The sequence below is a fragment of the Haemorhous mexicanus genome, chromosome 6 (assembly GCF_027477595.1).
Source record: "Haemorhous mexicanus isolate bHaeMex1 chromosome 6, bHaeMex1.pri, whole genome shotgun sequence".
In the NCBI taxonomy this organism is placed as follows: Eukaryota; Metazoa; Chordata; class Aves; order Passeriformes; family Fringillidae; genus Haemorhous; species Haemorhous mexicanus.
In genome coordinates this window covers 9,293,917-9,314,343 of record NC_082346.1, presented here as the reverse complement: position 1 = coordinate 9,314,343, position 20,427 = coordinate 9,293,917, and the positions used below count along the sequence as shown (strand labels likewise).

The window sequence follows — 20,427 nt, the reverse complement described above, 5'->3', positions numbered from 1 at the left end:
CACTGTACTACATCTCTGATTTTAATGAAAACAGGCTCAGTTCTTCACATGCCTTGTAAGGAATGTTATTTGCCTTTGTACACAATATTTGCTGGACAATGTGAAATTATAGTAGCAGGGAAACCAGAGGAGTTTGACATTACAGCTTTTTTTGAGAAGTAAATGTTATGAGTGACATTAATGTTCTCCAGAACTAATGTTTCCCTGTCTGGATTCCCTGCTTGCTAAAGGAAGTTTTTAGGGATGCATATTATTGTCTATGTGATCATATATGGGTGTGCCACCATCCAGAAAAACCCCATGGCTTGATTTGTTACCACAAAAATTACAGTCTCCTGAAGAATGAATCCCCTTTCTCATTTAGTCCTGACAGGAAGTGTGTTATTTGGAACGTTTCAGAGATTCAAACCCATAATTTCATTCTTAACAGAATAGAACAAGAATTATTTTCTCACCTTTTCTTCATTTGCAGCCAATAATGTCTCCATTCCTATCTTCAACCTCTGAACTTCTTGGTCTGAAAATGTTTTAAAATGTTGTAAGAGAAATAAGACTTGTTCTGTTTACTGTAAATAGATGTTTTGTGATACTTTCCCTTTGTTCTTACTAATAAACCAAAACCATGTCAGTGGCATGGCCAGTGCCCTACTAAACTACATTTAGTGCAGATTTTTTCAGAAGCTGAACTATAAAAAGTACTGCACAACACAAACATCCTGGTTTTGCTTACAAAAGATTCCATAACAGTATTTTAAACTATGAAAGTCAAGCAATGGAAAATAAACACTGAAGCTCATTTTGCAAAAGATGAGAGTGTGTGTGCTGTTATGTACTTAAGGAAATAATTTAAAGTAGGATTGAAAATATATTCCATCTGAGAAGCAGCTAAAGTACATCCATGAACTTGGGAATGAAAAATAACAAAAAACTGGTTTGATAGAAGGAAATTCTGTAAAATGTTATTTACTTAAATGTTTCAGGATGGGTAACTTGGTTTAAATCTACATCATGTTCTAATGGAGAATTTCCTCACACAAAATTTAGTGAGAGAGGCTATCCAGTAATGTTAAAATCCAGTCAATTAAAACACTCTCTCTGAAATTGATGAGGTTGTTAATCACATCCTGACTTTGCTGAACCAAGTCTCTCATTTTTCTCTACACAATAGTGCCAGCAAACCTTCCTGAGTAAACCAAGTGTGATGGAGACAGAACCTGAAATAGTTCCTGTCTTGTAACTACCACCTCCAGCTATTCATGCTTTTTGACATTAAACCAGACACAACTGTCCCCAAAAAACCATGAAAACATATATGGCAGCAGGCAGGAAGGGAGAGAGGGGAAAGAAAATCAACGTTGCCAAGAGCATCTGTGAAAAAAGGTTTTACAAATGAAGGTTGAACACACAATGTCATAGCTAAACTATTTGAAAAAGCTGTAATTAGTTTTTATTGCAGGGATTCTGGAAAGTGCACACCTTGCAATGATTAAGTTTAAAACATGTACACGAACCTCACAGGTGTTTTCTCAAAGAAGAGACACAGGACATGCACAGGCATAGCCAAATCAAAAACTAAAGCCAGCAGGCAGTGGGCAAGCAATTGGGAGACTTTTTAAAAAATCACCGTCCTACTAATTTCTCTTTATAAATATTAGACTTCAAAAAGGACTGGTGCCAAGGTAGATTTATGCACACTAAAGCAAATTTTACCTACAGTATTCATTATCATCATCAAGTATGGGGACATTTATTCAGCATTTTTTTTTTTAATTTAATGCTGTGATCTAAAAAATAAGAAAGGCTAAATCCTCCCCTCCAAAGAGGAAGGCTTTCAATTGAAGATGTCTTTTCTGTTATTAAAGGGGGGTTACAGACGTGCAAATAAAAGGGGGCAATTGTTAAGTTTTGGCTCTGTTAACCTTGACAACGTCCCTTTGAAGTCCAGCAATTTGATTTGTGAACCTGTGACCTTTATTTCTGCAGTAAAATCTCACTGAGCAGGGAAAGGAGCTGTCTGCTTGCTGCAAGCAGTGAAAGCAGTGTCTCGTGTGTGTGTTACAATTAGACAGCCAGATCTAAACAAAGATGGAATTATTGCTGCAGGAGGCATCTGAGTTAACATTGGTGTGAAAGGAACAGTGAGATAAAGCCAAAAGGGAATTGCAAGGCTTACGTTTTTCTTTTAGCCTTCTCCTATAAACTTCCTCTACGATGGGAAGTGGTGAGGGTAAAGTAAAGTATGTAGAAAAAGCACATATTAGATCAATTTTGCAATTTAATTAGGATATGCATTCTAGCATACTACAAGTACATTCACATCATTTTTAGCTTTATTTGAGAAGACTACCTAAAATTCTGATCAATCAGTAATTTTTGTTTGTTTGTTTTCAGAAGGATTGTTACTGTTTCCATTCAAATGCAATCTAAGTGCTTTCCTTGAATGTAGCCCACGGATTTTGTACAGGGTTTGATTCTTCTGCCACTGGAATCAATGACAGTTTCACCACACTTTTAGAAGCTGAACGCTGCTGAGCTCTAGATTTACTGTCATACCACTATCTTTCTTTTGAAATACCCTAAATTATTTGGGAATCTCACAGAAAATACATACTTCTATTAGTAGAAGGGTTCCTCTACCAAGCACTGCTGTTAGACAAACTAATTTTCTGGTTAGACATGCAGCTCTCTACATGCACAAGCTCTGCAGCTGAGTGAGATCACTACAAGGAGATGTTAAGTCACTCTGTTGGAACGAACCAGAGGAGGTTCTTGGGAAGTCCTGGGAAGGGGGAAGCACAGCACATGGAAATTCACATCCCAGCCAGGGCAGTCTTGGGAAGCCTCAGTTAACACCCACAGAAGCTGTTAGAGCAGCAAAGCTGATGGCCTGTGCTAAACTGCACAAATACTCCTGCATGGCTGAGTGTTGGTGCTGCAGAGGAAAAAGGTCCCTAATTCAATATTCTCCTGGCCCAGCAATTGGCAGGAGCCCCAGGGAGTGAATATTTCAGAGAGCTGTGGCACCACTGGTTGAGACCAAAGGCTAAACAAACTGGTTTGCGTGCCATTGACCTGTGTCAACAGAGACAAACAGAAACCTGCAATATCACAGAACCCTGAACCAGCCCAGGCTGGCAGGGACACTGAAAATGCAAACTTTCATGGGACAGGGAGCCTGAATGAGACACAGCCATGAAGAAAGGAAGCAATGACTCTTTTAGGATGTTTGGACATTGAAACGTTAGGCTTAGCTACTACTGTAACCTTTTTTATTTTCTTTGTAAACCAGAAACTGCAAGGATTTTTCAAAGAAATTTTCAAGGTATACCTGAAAAATAAATTCCCATTGAACTACAATGAGTCTTTACAATTATAAATAAAACACCACCAGAAGAAGTTTCAGGGTCCTGAGGACACTTATTTCAATTTGTGCTGCCTCTAGACTGGAATGAATTTCACACATTAAAGGCCTCTACTCTACCAGAACACAGAATGAATTGACATTGCTTTTCCTCTCTTAATAAATTTTAAGTCCATTCTTGCATTTCTTTGTATCGCTTTGCAATCCTGTGCCAAGCTGCTACCAACGCAAACTTAAAGCAGGGTTCTGGATTTTTAATTTTGTTTCCCCTCCTCTTACCTCTTTCTGCCACTTCAGTGTATGAGGAGGTCCTGGAGAGCTGACTTTGCAAGCGTTCTATCTCTGCATCTTTGAGAGCCAGCTGCTCCTGGAGCTGGGCTATCTCAGCCTGCAAAAGAGCACAGCAAAGCCAGAATAACTTCCCCACCCACTGTCTGTGAGTCTTTCCCAGGATTGAGGAGATGTCTGAGGAAGGCTGTGATTGAGGTCATTTACCAGCTCAGGATATTTCACAAACACCAGGACAACTACACATATTTATGCTGCTATTGCTATTAGAGAAGCTAATTTTTCCCCATGCAATTAGGTCTTGGAGAAGGCAGACTAACATTTCCAAGGATTTATGTAGGTAAGGAAATTCTGGAAAGCTCTCAATGCTACAAAGTTGGCCACATATAATAATAATAATAGTAATAGTAATAATAATAATAATAATAGTAATAATGACTATTTTAGGAAACTCAAACTTTGGATAAAAGATATCAAAGGATTTTTAAACAGATACTGATGTTTTTTTATTTTATTTATTTTTATTATTTATTTTTAATCCTAGTTACTACTTTTAGTATAACTGAGAATCTATTAATACTGAGTCTTCTCTGCAAGATAACAAAACTGTTTTTCCTCAAAACAGCAAATAGGGTAGAAGGAAAGCACAGCCTGGAAAACCACCACACACATGCAATAGAATACCATATTCATTTACATTTATTGGAGATTTAGGGCTGCCACCTGATTTGGATAGAAAATCCCACATGAAAAAGCTCAACAAGACAGAGGGAGAAGAATTCTGTGATTGTTCAGCTTGAAATGCTGTGATTCTAATCTGGTTTTTGTATTGATGAGAAAAACTGCTAGCAGCATATTTTAGTAAATCAGCAGATTGATAAGATTTTCTTCAGAGGTCTCAAAATAATTGTGCGTCAACACTGTGCATTTCCCCTGTAAAGGCACACCAAACCTCCTTGCAGATGAAGGACAAAAAAAAAAAAAAGAAAAAAAAAAGGGGTAGGGAAAAAGGGAAGAAAAAAGCAAAGAAAAAGGACAACCCCCCCCATGAATGTGACCAGTTTCTCAAAATAAAATAAAGCAGGAAAGCACCAAACAACGTTATCCAAACAGGGAGAAACACAGATTAATTAACACACAAACTTATTTTCACCAGGAAGCAAGCAGTTGGATTGCAGGATAACATCACTGCTCTGCCTAAAATTCCACGTGGAATAGAAGAATCTGCCTTGTTGCATCTCTGAAGGCCTCCTACACTTCCCACTGACTAATATGCTTTTTATATCCAGCCATGGATTTATTCCAATTTCTCATCTAAGAAGCTGGAACAGCAGGAAGACAAAAGCTTGCAGACCTCTTAATACCAGATCTGGATTTGCCTCCCCTGATCTACTCAACCTCAGAGCTCTTTCAAAGACTCTCTTTTCCTTAATATCTAATTCCTGTCATCTCTGATTATTTCTCTGCTTCCTCTCTCTTTCCTTGTACTTTTCTTCCCTTCCAGTCCTGCACCTTCTCTCCCTCAGTGGGTTTCATGATTCTTCTTTCCTATTTTCCTTCTGCTCCTACTTTTTCCATAATTTCTGTCTTGGCAGCTGGCCACACACTGCTTGAGAAAATATTTTCCCAAAGGCTGTTCATCTCCACCACGTCAGAGAAAGCATTTTCATGGACTGAAGAACTATTATCTTAATGAGAAAAAAGACATGACAGCAACATTCTGTTATTCATCCAAGAATTTTCAAAAGAAAGACATGCTAATACAAATAATAGCTGTTTGTCATGTCTGGATCAAGCTATCAAGCATTAAATAGAAAATTCAGTTTAATAATTTGAAGTGTTTCTCCAGGATTCAACCACAAGTCAAGAGTCAGTCATTCATATCAACAGGGATTGTTACACAAATGAAAGTAGATGTGATTACAGCACAAGAAGGAAAAATTGTATGGTGCTTTTTAATCCAGTGGAAAAGGGCTAAAAATTCAAACTAGAAATAACAGTGAGAATGTTCCACTAGAAAAACTAATTTCTGGGGAAAATGATTAAATGTTTGACATGTCAAGTTTCTCCAGATTATGATCCAACAGCTTTGGAGGACTTAAGGTCAACAAAAGTGTAAGGCAGCCGTGCAGTGTGCTATACACAAAGTCAAAGCAGATGATCTAATGGTGTATTTTGGGCTTAATGTCTGTGAAAACAAATTCCATAGTAAGCAAACACCCAACAAACTTTGCATGCCTCTTCAGGAAAGTATATCCCACAGATGCTTGCCACCATTACACAAATCAAGGCCAGGAAGCCTTCAAAGAGGCCTTTACTCTGAGCAGCTCTTTGCAAGTCAAAATGCCTTTTGTGGTTCCCTAAAATAAGAATTGCAAGAAGTACCAGACTGAAAACTGCATGGAGGGAGCAAAAGGCACAAAGAAAGATACACCACCTTCAAACCCAGATATTTAATCCAAAGATGGTTAAAGAAAACTTGTCTTCATGGCTACCCTGCACAAGGTAAATGTCAGAAAAGTAAATATTGAGGAGAAATGGAGCATATTCCTTCCCAGCTGATAGATGCCTATCATTAGAAAACGCCAGAGATTGTGCTTACTTTAGTTGCTTTCAATTTCCACTCATACTGATTTCTTTCATTTTCCAGTTCTTCCACTTTAATCCTGAGGTGTCTGAGCTCCTGTAACAAACCCTGCAGAGGAAGAAGGAAATTAAGGGCAAGGTTTTTCTGGCAGATATTAATTTTTCCCAGGCCTGAATTACAGATCATGCATGAACCACACAGTATTCAACGTTGAACTGCCACACTAAAAACTGTGACCTGCTCTAAGAAGCTGTCCCTTAAATGTCCCTTTTCCCATTCCTTGATAGAATTGTATTTTACTCATTCTAAAGGACAATATTATTAGAACCTTGATGGAGCTCTAACAAGACAAAAAAAGTCTTAAAATGAACTGAAGAAAGGAACAGTTTGGAGGAGTAACCCAATTTTGGACTCCTGTGCAGTACATACATTAAGCACCACAATAAAATCTTGGATTACATTAAGATTTATTTGGAATGACTCCTAGATTTCACTCAGATTATTTCTCCAAACTAAAACCTGTAGTTCTAATAGTCCATTAAGCAGCTCTGCACAAAAACAAGCCCAGAAACATCAGCACTATTTTCAAAATATGTGTAACACACAGAATAGTTATTTTTATAATATAAACCTATGAGAGAAATTACTGGAAAACTCCCTCACAATACAAGAAGATTACTTATGAGTTCAGGGCATGCAAATTTTAACCAAAGAAATGTGGCAACGACCTGATTTGAAATCAAGTATTAAAATGCTTTTTTCTAGGCATACCAGTATCATTCCACCATCAGTGATATGAAGCCGTTTATGCAAAGTAACTTTTGTTTTGCCATGTGACACATTTTTCATCAAATACAAACAGGATCTGTTATGTAAATTCTGGTACCTGCTAATGGCAGGGAATAAACAAAACCATGATAGATTTGGTATTTTAAAAGTACCAGCAGATTATTTTTATTATGGCTCCTTTAATCAGAAAAAGAAAGAGTACATGTCAGAGAGTCTTAGCTGAGATTATTTGATACTTGTGTTAAGCTTTTAAGATATCCAGGAATTAATAATCTGTGTTCAGAGGACTGGTTAGGCCACAGCATCAAGCACAGCTGGGGTGGCATCATCATGAGGAAAAGCAGCAAACTACAAACCATGCCAGCATGCCAGCATGCTTCACAAAATCAGACAAATCTCAACCCCTAAATCCAAAAACACCAGCACTGCAGACTTACAAGTGAAATGGAAACTGTGAAAAATCTGAAAGGGGTGATTGGGTTTTACAGATTTCTGTGCTTTAGAAGACAGCCATCAATGGTGACCAAATTTGTCCCAGTAATTGGGGCGGAGAGTCTGGGGTAAGATTTTTTTTTTCCCTCATCATTTTTTATGGCAGTCTCATTCTTTGCTAATGAAAGCCACAAAGATTAATGCCAAAACATTCCCAAGGCAGCTCTGGTTAGTGGAATTTAGTTTCTGCAAGAGGGAGAACAGGCGAAACAGAGGCTTCTGCCAAGGGAAGCTTCTCGTACTTCACACCGAGAGCAATTCTTCTGGCCCAGGGGCTCTACTGATCTTGCACCAGATTGAGGACCATTAGGGGTCAAGTCTGCTTTCCTATCTTGAGACTTTCTTTCTTGGATCCTACTATTAATTTCCAGCTGCAGTCTACGCATCTGCTCCTGTAGGTCACTGATCAGGTTCACTACTGACTGAAAACACGGGAGGAAAGGGAGAAAACAAAGACAAAAAAAAAATACAGGTGAGAAAAAAAATGATGCAAAGAATATGTTTCTACAGTTGCAGGACAAAGAACATCAAAGGCAAACTAAAAAAAGACAGATTATGTGTTTCCTTTCTGATAAAGTAGATGTCAATGAGTATAAACCTGGAATATTGCACAAAGCCACAGTTTACATGGAGCAGAATCTACATTCCAGACTAATTCATGATTCTGACTCTGAAGTTAAGATCAGAAACTTTTTTTGGAAAGTTTCACAGTCATGTGATCATGAAAGTTTCACAGTCATGATCATTTGGAACATATTTTAATATGCTGGCTCAGAGGAACACTTCTGCTGAAATGGGACTTGATTCCATTCATTTACCCTTCCAAATCATCCAGTAGGAAGAAAGTGCAAACTTCTCAGCTGGGGCCATACCCTGCTCTTTCATAATTTATACACAGAATTCACCAGCAAAGTAATTCTGTTTCCAGGTCTAGCACGAGGCAGAAAAAACTCCATTACCTCTCTCTGTATCTGGGCAGGATCTTGAGGTGGAGGAGGAGTTAAGCAACAGATGCAGGAGAAATCAGGAGCACAACACAGAAGAAAAAGCAATTATTTGGAAGTGCCCCAGTTTGCTGGTCAGCTTCTTAGATTTGTGTGTATCAGTGACACACACACCAAAAAATCCAGCTCAGAAAGCAAACCAAAGTCAAGTATAAAAATCTATATGATATTTCACCTAAATTCCCCAACTGTGTAGCAAATAGCTCTGAGTATTTTTTCAGGTTTCATGAGTCTGAAGTGCCTTTCTCTTAGCTTTCATGGACACTAATAACATAAGTTTTGTGGTTTCTCAATCTTCTCAGGTGGAACAAATTTGAGGAGCTTAATGCATCTTTCAAAGGAGAGAAAAAGATTTTGTTGGACAGAACAACAGATGATGTGGCAAATAATTTTTTATTATTTTCTTCATTAGAGTTGCCAACAATTCTCCTGTAACCTCAACTCTGCAGTAAAATAAGGAGTCAGAGCTAGGGAACAGCAAGGACAGGGCAGTAACAGCATCCACAGTCAACTTTAAACATTCACAAAGATTCACCTAACTCATACAAAAGAGTTCCACACATTTGAGTATTTCCTAGCTCACTGTTTAAGATGAAATTCAGAAAAGCCATTGCATACATTTTCCTTTATACATATTATGCTCAATCAGGATCACAATATCTGATGCTTATCCTCTTTCACCCAGCAAACCTTTAATGGACATATTTGAGGATTAGGTTTGTTTGGTTTGTTTTTTTTTTTTAACCATCCTCTCCACAATCAGGTACCTCCCAGAGCAGCAGCAGCTGGGGATGGGGACTGGCAGGACACACAAATCCATCTCCCTCACTTTCTTTTAGCACCAAGGCTTGGTCTGTGCCCCTCTTTGGCAAGAGCTCTGTCAGCCCACACCAGGCTCTGGATGGAGAGGGGCAGCTCCAACAGGATGCTTAGATTTATGAACATAAACTGGCAGCTGCTCTGCTTGTGGCTCCATGGGGGCATCCAGAAACACTTCTGCTGCTGCCTTGCAATTCTCTCTTTTGCCTTAGCATTAAAAAAGGGAAAGGGGAAGCATCCACAGATCCCACAGGGCCAACCTGACAGCACAGAGATGGCAGAAACCTGTTGCCACATTTCTCTTCACAGAGAAAAACAAGGCACAATTCTTCCCAAAGATTTCTGAGATTCACATTCTCTGAACTTCAGAGAAGGAGAAAACACAATTCTTATCACTTACTGTACCTGTGTTGTACCAAAGTAGAATGCAATCTAGAGATTGTTTATCCAAAGTGAAGGTGTTTCATTTCCTCAGGGCCAACTGTGTGTGTGTGTGTCAGTAGACAGCCACAAGATTCAGCACAGTGTGAGCAGTTGTGCACACAGTGAATGCTTAACAGATTCAGTTTAGATAAAATGTATATAGAATAGTATAATAAAGTAATTAATTAACCTTCTAATATCCACAGAGTCTTCCTCATCATTCTCTCCCCTTCGACGGAGTCGCCTTTGATTTACAATAGAAACCCTTATCCCAGGGGAACTCCAGCTGGTGACTTTGCCATTGTTTCCAGTTTCAAGGTAGAACAGGCCTTTTTGAGGTTCTTTCCCAGCATGAACATTCATTAACACTAACTACAACACCTTGATTCAGGTGAGGCAGCACACCAGACTCCCCAGAGGGAGTCAGTGCCTCACTGACTCAGGTTTCTTTGGAATTGCAAGTAGCTTTGCACTAGATATTTTATTCAGAAGCTGCAAGAGCCACAAAATACTTGCCAGCAGCTTATAGCCAAACCCACAAACTTATACCATGCTACAAAAGAAGAAGCAGGGCAGACAGAAAGTCTCTTTTGTCCATGTTCAGGTAGAGCAGACATCTGGGCAGCCATAAATCTTATCACAATGCTGCTTCCTCATACCTTGCTACATTAAGAAAAACACATTTTCAAAATTTCTGAGGCTTCTCAGGTAAGAGAAAAGCCACACAACTTCAGGGGAGAATCCAGAAACCTTCATAGCATTACTCTGTCAAAAGCAGGATTTTGTTCCTCAGAAAGGGAATTAAAGTGACAAAGCCAGGAGTGAGACAGTCCATGTACAAGCAGCTATTCTCCTGGCCCATCTGTAATATATATAAATAAATGGCACTTTATATTTAGTATGTACTTTTGAAGGGCCAGAGACAAGTGGCATTCAGTGTGAAATCAATACCTGTGAGAGGAGGTTAGAGATGCTTGATGAACTCTTTGCTGCTCACTAAAACCAAACCTAAATGACAGCTGCACAAGATAAAGTGAAACCAATCTTACACATTAAAACTCACACACATTTAGAAGAATCTCTTAATTTGCTTTCTTTCCTCCTGGCCCAACCAGAAAAATAATTCTATAGATAAATTCTAAGTGACTGGAAACAGCTGCTGTGAAATAAGCCGACACAAAATTAGAATTAGAGAGAAAACATGCTTCAGCTGAATGATCCTGCAATGCCACATTTAATTTAAAACTTTTAAAGCCCCATTATTATATTTAGAAATAGCAGGGTCAGCCATGAAGTATCTGAAAAAGCTATTTAAAATGATTTAACTACCGAATGCCAAAATCAAGAGCAAACTACAGGTAGACTCTTTGTTTCTGTCAAAGTGGTTTCTTCATTAGAAAGATGTAGTTGGGTAGTGGAGGCAAAGAGTTCAGGAAAACAGTCAAAATATTACCAAATTTAAGCAGCTGCAATCTAATAATGTAAAGAACATGAATAAATTTCATTCTGATGTTTGAAATCATGTCTGTATTGAAAAATTAGTATAATTTACAGGAAAAGGAGCAAAAATAGGGTTAAAGCATTAGAATTCAACTAAGCAACTAATTTGACTGAAAGCAACTCATGATAAATGGGATTAATGCTTATTCAGGAGAATCTGAAATAAATACACAAATAACTCAACAAGCAAACCAAAAATGCTGTTTGTTTCCCACACCTTTCCTTACTTTGCACACACAAAGGTTTGCAACTTTCAACATGCCAGAAACCTAATCACACTTTGGGGTAGTAAATAATTCAGCCCACACTCAACACAAGGATTCTCAACTTTTCCATCAGATTAGAATCCTTTTTTCCATCTCAGCAGGAAAGTGTCCTATCACTTTGCACCACCACCAAGGCATCCAGGCTGCTAAAGCTCAACTTTCCCACCCAAGGGGGCACACACCTCACTGCAGCAGGAGCAGAATTGCACAGCTCACAGGACAAGACCTCCCAGGCACTCAAAAATCCCGTCCATAAAAATGCACCCAAAATCTTTGCTGCTTTCCAAGAGCCAGGCTGGCCCTGCAATAATTTAGGCAACCTCAGCCCTGTATTCCTAACTCATGGGAGGCACTGGGAGCAGGCTGCCATCTGTAGCTATCAGGTGCTGCTCAGACCTGCTCAGATTTTCAGGTAGCTTGAGAGTGCTCAGGCCCCCTCTGTACACAAGGCACTGGTAATTATGTCTGAAAGAGCATGAGAAGGGCCACAGGTGGTAAAAACAGCAGCTGGTGCCTCTCTGGCTTGCAAGCTCTACCAGAAATTGCTCTCTTTATGTTATCTTTGAATCTCTAAAGAAAGCTTCAGAGAATAAATAAGTTGAAAGCAAACACACCCCAAACGAGCTATGTCACTGCAGGTAAAGTACTGATGCATAGTTATCAAGTTATCACCTATTCCACTAGCAGAGTTATGGAGAGCAAACAGTTCCTAATGCTGCCTGGATTTCAAATCCTCCTAAGTCAATATGGAACAAAGTTTGGGTGTTTTATTTTTTTCCCAGTCAGCAATGTATAAATCTCAGACTCAGCAATCCTCCCTTTCCAGGCAGTCCTCTCCTGCTAGCTGGTCCCCTTACCCGACCACTGAGTAGAGAAACACATTTGCATGAATTTCTCTCTTCCATGACTGCTTTCCTTCCCAGCTCCCACCTGCTGCTCACCACCATGATGTGGATGTTGCTCAGATGAATTCTCTGTTTCATACTCTCTTTCTTAACCAATACAGCAAAACACAAAGCTCCTTTGATGTCCAGAGCTCTCCACATCTGAAAGGGAGTAAGGGCTGAAGTTGCCTCCAGCCCATGATATTTTTTTTGTACAATTTATTATGTAGCCACAAGGGGAAAGACACATTTGAGGCAAATGCCCTCCCAAGTGCCACAAATACATTAGAATCCCCGATCTCAGTGCTTGTGGCTTCCCTGACACTACTGAGCTGACAGTCTTTTCTGCCACAAAAATGAGGGAAGAGTTCTGGAAAGCCTGGCAAAGACATGTCAGCACAGCTACCAGGGAAAGGAAAGGGTTAAGTGAACACCCACTGCAATAAATGTTTCTGGAAGGGACTCTGCCTTGATGAAAGCCAAACAGCAACCTCTGAAGTATAATGAGAGAGAGGAAAAGAAACCGCATCCCGAAAATGCATAATCCTGAATTCATAGGGTCAGTGATACGGGCTGTGCAGCAGGCATGGGAAATCCCAATCCCTGCTGATTTCAGCCCAAAAGCTCAGGTGTGTAACAACACACCACAGACATGGAAAAAAATTAAAATGACTAATGAAAGCGACTCACCTCAGCTTTGTACTGTTTCTCTTCATATTCACTCTGCTCCTTTTCCATACCAACCAGCTTAATCTTCAGGTCTGAAACTTCAGCCATCAGATCTAATTTCTGAGTCTCGAGTGATGTGCGACTTAGCAGCTCCTGAAAGCAAAGCAGAATGATTTCCCCAGTTATTTATGTGAGCACTGACAGACTGCCATGTGTTTTATTGGCAGGCCCATATTAAACCCTCAGTTTGAACCTCAGTGTGTTTCTCAAGTGCTGCAGTTATTTTCATCTAAATGTTCTGTGTTAATCACCAAACCACTGTGTCCCACTCCTTCTTTCAAGAAAATATGTGGCAAAGTTAATCCCTGGGCTAGACATGAGATCAAAAACAATAATGAGGCTGAACAAACCCAAACCTCCATTATGGCACGTTACAAGTGAGCTGGCGTCTTCCTAAAACACTCATCAGCCAAAGTTATGCTTTAGGATTACCTTGTAGACCTTCTTGTCACGTGTTATGAAGGAAAGGATGTATTGCAGAATGAGCACCTTAACCCAAACTGAGTAGCAGAGGCAAGCAACACCTCTACATCAATAAATAGTAACTTACACCATGTAGCACCTGATGGCTTTTGAGGGCTGAGCAGTGTGGAGGGAACTGCAATGAAAGAAAGGTCCCACCTGGAGTCTAAAAGGCAGTGTCTAAAGTAAGAAACACTGTAAAGGAGAAATAACTGCTCATGGCTTTTGCTTGCCCCAAGTTTGTTTTGCAGATTGCAGAGTACACAAGCTTTGGATGGAGTCATATCAGTGTGTTTGGAGAAGGGTCAACATTCACACCTTCCCTGAATGTTTCATTTTTCAGGAAAGCCAAGGCAAGAAACCACCCAAAATTTAACAGAGTATATTGCATACATCAAATGCCTCTATCACCTCTGTTTTCAAAAATAAAAAAGTCCCACCAGGAGTTTAAGCTTTACTGAAAATTTCATATTTCATTTTCCAAGCACCAAATCGATTTTTAATGAAAGAATGTAGGCTTCCAAATGGTTAAAAGATTTTTTGATAATTAACAAATCCCATTAGTGTGTTGATCATATGAATCCACTGAGGAATCACAGTAGACTGTGCTTTGAGTTACATGGCAGTGACTGAACTGAAGTTGTCACAGTTAATCTATGCTGATGTTATTGAGGGATCAGAAATCACCATATCCAGCAGCCTTTTCTCTTCCCCAGCCCCAAACTGCACAGTACATTGTAGAAGATCATTGTGGGTTTGGAGAACCCACAAAGGTTATTTCAAAGATTACAGAGTCAAAGTTCATTTCAAAATCTGCTCTACATATAAGTAATTTTAGTCTGGTGGGGAATATTGCACAAATTAAAAATAGTGCTAAACTTGCATCTGCATTGCAACACCAATTATCAAAGCCACCCACTATTCTCAATGCCATGCCCATTCCTGCTGACATTGGCAATGATATTTGTGGATGGATGGGAAAATAAACAAACATGTAGCCTCGTGGTTTTGGCTTTTCTTTTTTTGTCTTCTCTGAATGAAATAAATCAAGCCCTAATCAGGAAAAGATATTGCATGGACTTTTTTTAATTATAAAGAGGCAGTCACTTAATGAAATCCCAGGAGGAGCCGCTTTCTACACAGGGGATTACAAATTACAATTATAATTACAAATAACTCCTCTGTCTTCTAGAAAAACACAAATTTGCAGGAGTTTCAGGGGCACATCCCAGTCCAGACTGGAACAGGCTCTGCACAGCTGTTAAGACAGCAGACTCCTGCAGGTTAAAACAGAGTTAAAAATGGGGACTTTGATATGAAATAAAGCCACTGAACATCAGAAAGAAGAGCAGGATGAGGAAACTCTGGCCCCATAGACAGACTCTATCCACTCTTGAGCTAAAACAACATTTAGAAATTTTTTGGACACTGACATGGTGTTCCATGATATGGGAGGAATATTTCTTAATAAGGCAAGGAGCTGCAGCATCCCTCTAGGGATTTTAAACAAAAGATCTATCCTTTGAGTGCACCATCTGGCATTACTTCCTATTTTTCCTACAGACCCCTAAATTATCCTTAGTTATGCAGTGGAGAGCAATCCACACTCACTTCTCTCATCCCAAGTTCAGGAGCTCTGTGGTGGCACTACCTGGTCCAAGCAAGATCAAAGGCAGCTGCTTGAGTTTGCTTTGCTTTTAATCAGCTCAAACACAATTTTACAATTTGCTCTGAAGCTGGGGAACCAGATTCTCAGCTGGAGTAAACTGGAATAAATCTCGTGACTTAAAATAGGCAAAGCAGCTAACTATCCCTAGTTTGTTTTCAATGGAGCTCCAGTGATTTAAAACAGCTGACAATTGCTCTTGCATCCAGAGGACCTAACTTGTGCTTTGAAAGCAAGTGCCGTTTAAAGTAAATGTCTCCTCTTGAAATGGGAACATCTGGAAGCAATTATTTTCATCTTCAAGCAGATGCTCACAGTGAACAGCTCATTAAGAATGTGAACCATTTTGTTACAGAGAAATTATAGTGTATTTCAGCGGTATGATGCAACTTGAATTTGGCCAGAATAAATGTGCAATTGTAGGAAAAGAAAATAAAAATTTATGTTATTGGTTTGAAAGCAAAAAATAAAGATAACACAAGACAGGCAAAATGGTAATTTAGGCTGCAGCAGCTTTAGGAGGATCTTAGCTGGAAAATAGAAGAGATATAGAACATATCCTAGGGAGTCTTCTTTAGAAACAAGATATTTGTGTTTAGTTTTAAAATGTACTATACATTATACTATGTAAGTGTAATTTTCCTTCTTAAAGATCTTTTTCTAAACTCAACTTTTAACTTTAAAAATTGAGGAGGCATGCAGAAGTGGTGATATACGTGTACCAGACGGATCAAAGAGTAGCAAACTATTTCCAAACACAACGCACTTTTAAAAACTCACACTGTATATTTCTAAAGTACTTAATCAACCTTTCCAATATTCCCAATGAAGCTGCTGTATATCTCACTCTCACATTTAGTTGTCTTGGAAACACACAATTCTTATAAAACAGTTTATAAAACATAACATGACCAAAATAGCTTGAAAAGAAGACACTGTAATTTTTTAGGCTCTCAGCTGCAAGCACAGAAAATTCCAGGATATTTAGCTCTCCACAAAACAGAGGAAACAATCACGCCATGTTGAGAAACCATAAATAAGATTTTAGTCAAGTGAGGAGGGGAAAAAAAACCCCAAAGATTCCACTTTGCACTTGTGCACAGTACAAAATACAACATTTGAAAAATTCCTTACTTTTCACCCTTATTAAAAACCTTGAGACAGACAGACAGACCAAGCTACCTACCTGGGAAGAAAAATGGAGCCAGAAGCCCCCTCCCCCCCCAATGAGGGCTGCACTTCTCAAGAGCTGTGTGTCAGCTGTGGCAGAAATAAGATATTTGCTTAGCTGGAAGCGCAGCTGAGGGTGATGTACGTGTCCAATCACCATGAAATGGTGCAAGGCAGTAGCAGGCAGGGAATTACAGCCCTCCAATTCAACATTTGCCCATTATATGGTTAAGGCAGGGAAAGGACAGAGCTTCCCATAGCCCTGCCAACTTGACCAGCCCTTGGATCTGCCTGAGGAGCAGATTCCTGCCCACGTTAACTCCAAAAGAGCAAAGTGGAGTGCTCACCTGGAGACACAAAGCTGCACAGCTTGAGAGCACGCTCTGAAAAGCTCAGAGCTCAACCAGAGCAGCACAGAGCACACTTCAAAATCTGAAACACTAAGCCAGCTGCTGGCAAGAAGTTCCTGCATGCTATAAACAAGTGCTGAAATTCATCTAAGATCAGATAACTCAGGCAACTGAAAGTTGAAGGAATGGTCTTTCCCAGCCAGCAAAGTTGCTGAGGAGCAAACAGATACACACCAGATTTATACCCTGCAACCAAGGCAGGGTTCTGGCTCCCCTGAGCATGAGACAGCTGCAAAACCAGAGCAGGTACACACTGAACAGTCCTGGCTTCAAGTTCCTACTCTGATACAGCTCCTCCCTGCATACTTTTAATCCAGTTTTTAAAAAGGTTCTCCACTGTCTGGCACACCTTCCTCTGGCCCTTGCACCCAGACAGAAGTGGGCCATAAACTGACATGAGAACAGAGATCTACTCCTGTTTACACCCAAACTTTTCAGGTTTTATGTGTATTTTTTTATAAGGCACAAAGAATCCTAAAACCAAGTCCTTTGTGCTTTTCAAAAGAATTCACTGGATTGAAGACACAGTCGTGTTCACACAACAAAACTCTCCAATAAGAGTCCCCTAGATTGCATCAGGAATTATTTGGAAGTCAAAAGGACACGTTTAGACCACATCTAGGATTTGGTTCAGCTCAGGTACAGGAAAGACTCTGCCACCCAGACCAGAATTGTCCTTGGTTAAGCAAACTGCTGTCCTTATTCCAGAGAGCTCCAATGGAAATTGCTATCTGTTAAACAAATAAAATACAGCTCTGGAATAGCAAAGAGGCAATGAACTAGATTTACTCATGACAATTACCAAGAAATGCACACAAAGGCACTGTGGAGGTGAAATCTGTGTGTGTAGAAGTTCACTTTTCAGATGGACATGACACAGCTGTCAGATTCCACAGGTGTTTACATCAGGCATGGCTGGTACTCTCTGTTATAGGGCAGTTTAGGCAACTTTATAGAGCAAAAACTACTTCTGTTTCCAACTCTACATCATGTTGAGAGGAGATTTCCCCAAGGCCCTCTCTCTTCTTAAAAAAAACAAAAAAAAAAAGAAAGAAAATAAAATAAAAAAAAAAAAATTCTTTCTTAAAATTGACTGGAAAAAGTACTTAGTAATACAAAGTCACATACACATCATTGCTCTCTCAAATTGGCTATAACTTTACAATTTAAAGCAGCTGATATACTGGAAATGGGCTGTCACAGCATAAATTGTTTTCCTAGGATAATTCTAGGATGTTTGTTTTAAATTTTACTTCTAGACATCACCGTTGCAATGTGCCAAGGGGAAAGGCAAGTAGCTATTCACACAGGCAAGCCTTTCCATATCCTTCACACATTCAGTAGCAGCAGACATCCCACTGGAAGGTAATTCCATGAAATTAAACTTGTGCCTTGCTGCCAGCCATGTTCCAGAACATTTTCTGTTACCATTTTCTGTGAAGGATGACCTTGTTTCTTGGCCCAAACCTGAATTAAAGTTTTGCCATTGACTTTCATGAGTTTTGAAAAGGCCTGTTTCATTTCCTTGAAGGAAGAAAACCCAGACACCTCCAATGTGGAAAAATACTTTTCTTCATTACAACCTGTGGTGGATAAAGTGTCCTTACAAAAGTAAAATATTTGGTTTGATGCCCTAAGCATCACATTATCTTTGCACACCAGGGCATCTCTGCATCTCTCACACAGGATCCTCTCCTTGCTCAAGTGCTGCTCAGCTGGATTTTCCTTGGCTCTGCTTCCATAAACAGTGAGGTCAAAGCACATCTCTCCATGGCCCTTCTGCCACACCTTGACCTTTCCTGTGAGCTGTTTGACTCAGCCATCACAAAAACAGCCCCTTCCTTCTAAACCCCCGGTCAGTTTTCTCCCAGTCATGGAGGAGAAGGTTGCTGAGCATGACAGGCTCAAATCAGCCGCAGAAGCAACATAGTCAGGAGGAGGGAGAAGGATGAAAGGAGAATCTTTCCTCCCTTCTCCTCTGTTGCTGCTACTCCACATTCAAGATGCCCACCCCAAAATGCTGAACAGCCACTTTATGATATTTGTATAACTTTTATTTCAGCTGCTGTTTCAGAAGTGGTTCCATGATCACTTTGTAGCAGGGTTCAAAACAACGGTGCATAAATCATAAGCCAGAAGGATTTCTTGCCAGTAACTCCACCCTGACAAGTCTCTGCTAGCACAGATTCAGCAAAAACTACTTTGCAGGATGGCATTAGATACCCTTTCTGCTGTGGAACTTCCAGATGCCATCATTAGGTTATCTTAAAGTTCATAATTTTTTTTTATTGAAGCATTTTTTTGCACAGAATTAATTATGAATCACTCTTCTCGTAGTTCTTGAAATTAAAAAGACAGGGCTTTATCTTTATTGTTCCATTTTCCACTTTGAGGAAGCATCTGACTTAAGTTCACAAAGGAAAAAAATCAGTGGAGTTCAAATATATTGTAAATAAGGAAGCAGAACCATGAAATAAATCTGAAGTTAGACTACACCGCCTCTCAAGAGGGTAACAGGAGGCATTCTGAAAAGCAGGACACCAGCAGCAGCTGCTGGCTGAGAAGATCTGAACCCAAATCTCCCCAAAACCTGACTGATTCATCTATTGAAACCCCTGAAACCACTCATACTCTACTTTTGACAAATCACCTGCAGAAACGTCCACTGGCCACATATCTGACATGAATGTCATGATCACCACATGATCAGGTCATTCTCTTCTGCCCAAATCTCAACTCATCCCCCACAGAGGATAATCTCTTCAACAAAAGATGGAACGGAGAAGTGAATGGAGAAGAGAACCTTCAAAATAAAGGATATTAAATAAGATCCTCTGCTGAGACAATAAATGTACAACTTCTCTGACTGCTGAGAGATCTGAGTTGGGTTTCCCAAATCCCACTGTCTACTGGGAGAAACAACAACTACAGCTGCTCAAAGTTATCCCAAAATTTAGATTTAAGGCTTATTTTAGACATATCTGGAGATTCTCTGACTTCTTTAGCTTTGGTACAGCCTTTTGCAGTTTATCACTTTAGGATCAGCTTTGTAAGCAATTTGTGCATGTGCCTAAGGCCAGACAAGCAGATGCAAATATTTTCACTGAAATGGCAATGTTCCTGCAACATTATATTCTAATTTCAGATGCCTCAGTGTTCTGGTAAATATGGCTTTAAGTTCACTGTTCCTCAGAAGGCTATCTGGGCAAAACATTTTAAGTCAGAGAAAGAATAAGCAATTTTAGCAGAAGTCACAGAGCAATGATCTAGCTCTAGACTGGAATGGGGAGCTTCTGCACTCTGTCGGGAATGCCTTCCTGGAGCCTGAAAACATATTTTCACAACTTAAATAATCATGTTATGAAATGAACATAAAATATGTTCTTTGAGTTTCACTTCAGATCTCACTGGAAAACTGCATGCACTCACAGTTTGCATTTTTAAAGCTGTCCCCTCAGAATACAACCTTGCCCAGCTGGAAGCATTTTGGACTGTGTGAGATGGAAGGTTTTTTCAAGAACCTCTGAGAATTAGAATTTAAAATGTTTAGGATACAATTTTATCTTATAGAAACTGC

The 20,427-nt window shown here is 39.6% G+C and overlaps 1 protein-coding gene across 1 annotated transcript in view; it reads right to left on the bottom strand.

Annotated features, from left to right (window-relative positions):
• The window catches only part of PPFIBP2 (PPFIA binding protein 2), a 76,125-nt gene that overhangs the window by 16,908 nt on the left and 38,790 nt on the right, over positions 1–20,427 (bottom strand). Inside the window, exons 5-9 of the mRNA XM_059848401.1 lie at positions 13,104–13,235; positions 6,252–6,344; positions 3,641–3,749; positions 2,174–2,206; positions 456–517 (exon numbers count right to left, since the gene is read on the bottom strand). Coding sequence (XP_059704384.1) covers positions 456–517; positions 2,174–2,206; positions 3,641–3,749; positions 6,252–6,344; positions 13,104–13,235 — 429 coding nt within the window. The remainder of the gene's footprint in view (positions 1–455; positions 518–2,173; positions 2,207–3,640; positions 3,750–6,251; positions 6,345–13,103; positions 13,236–20,427) is intronic.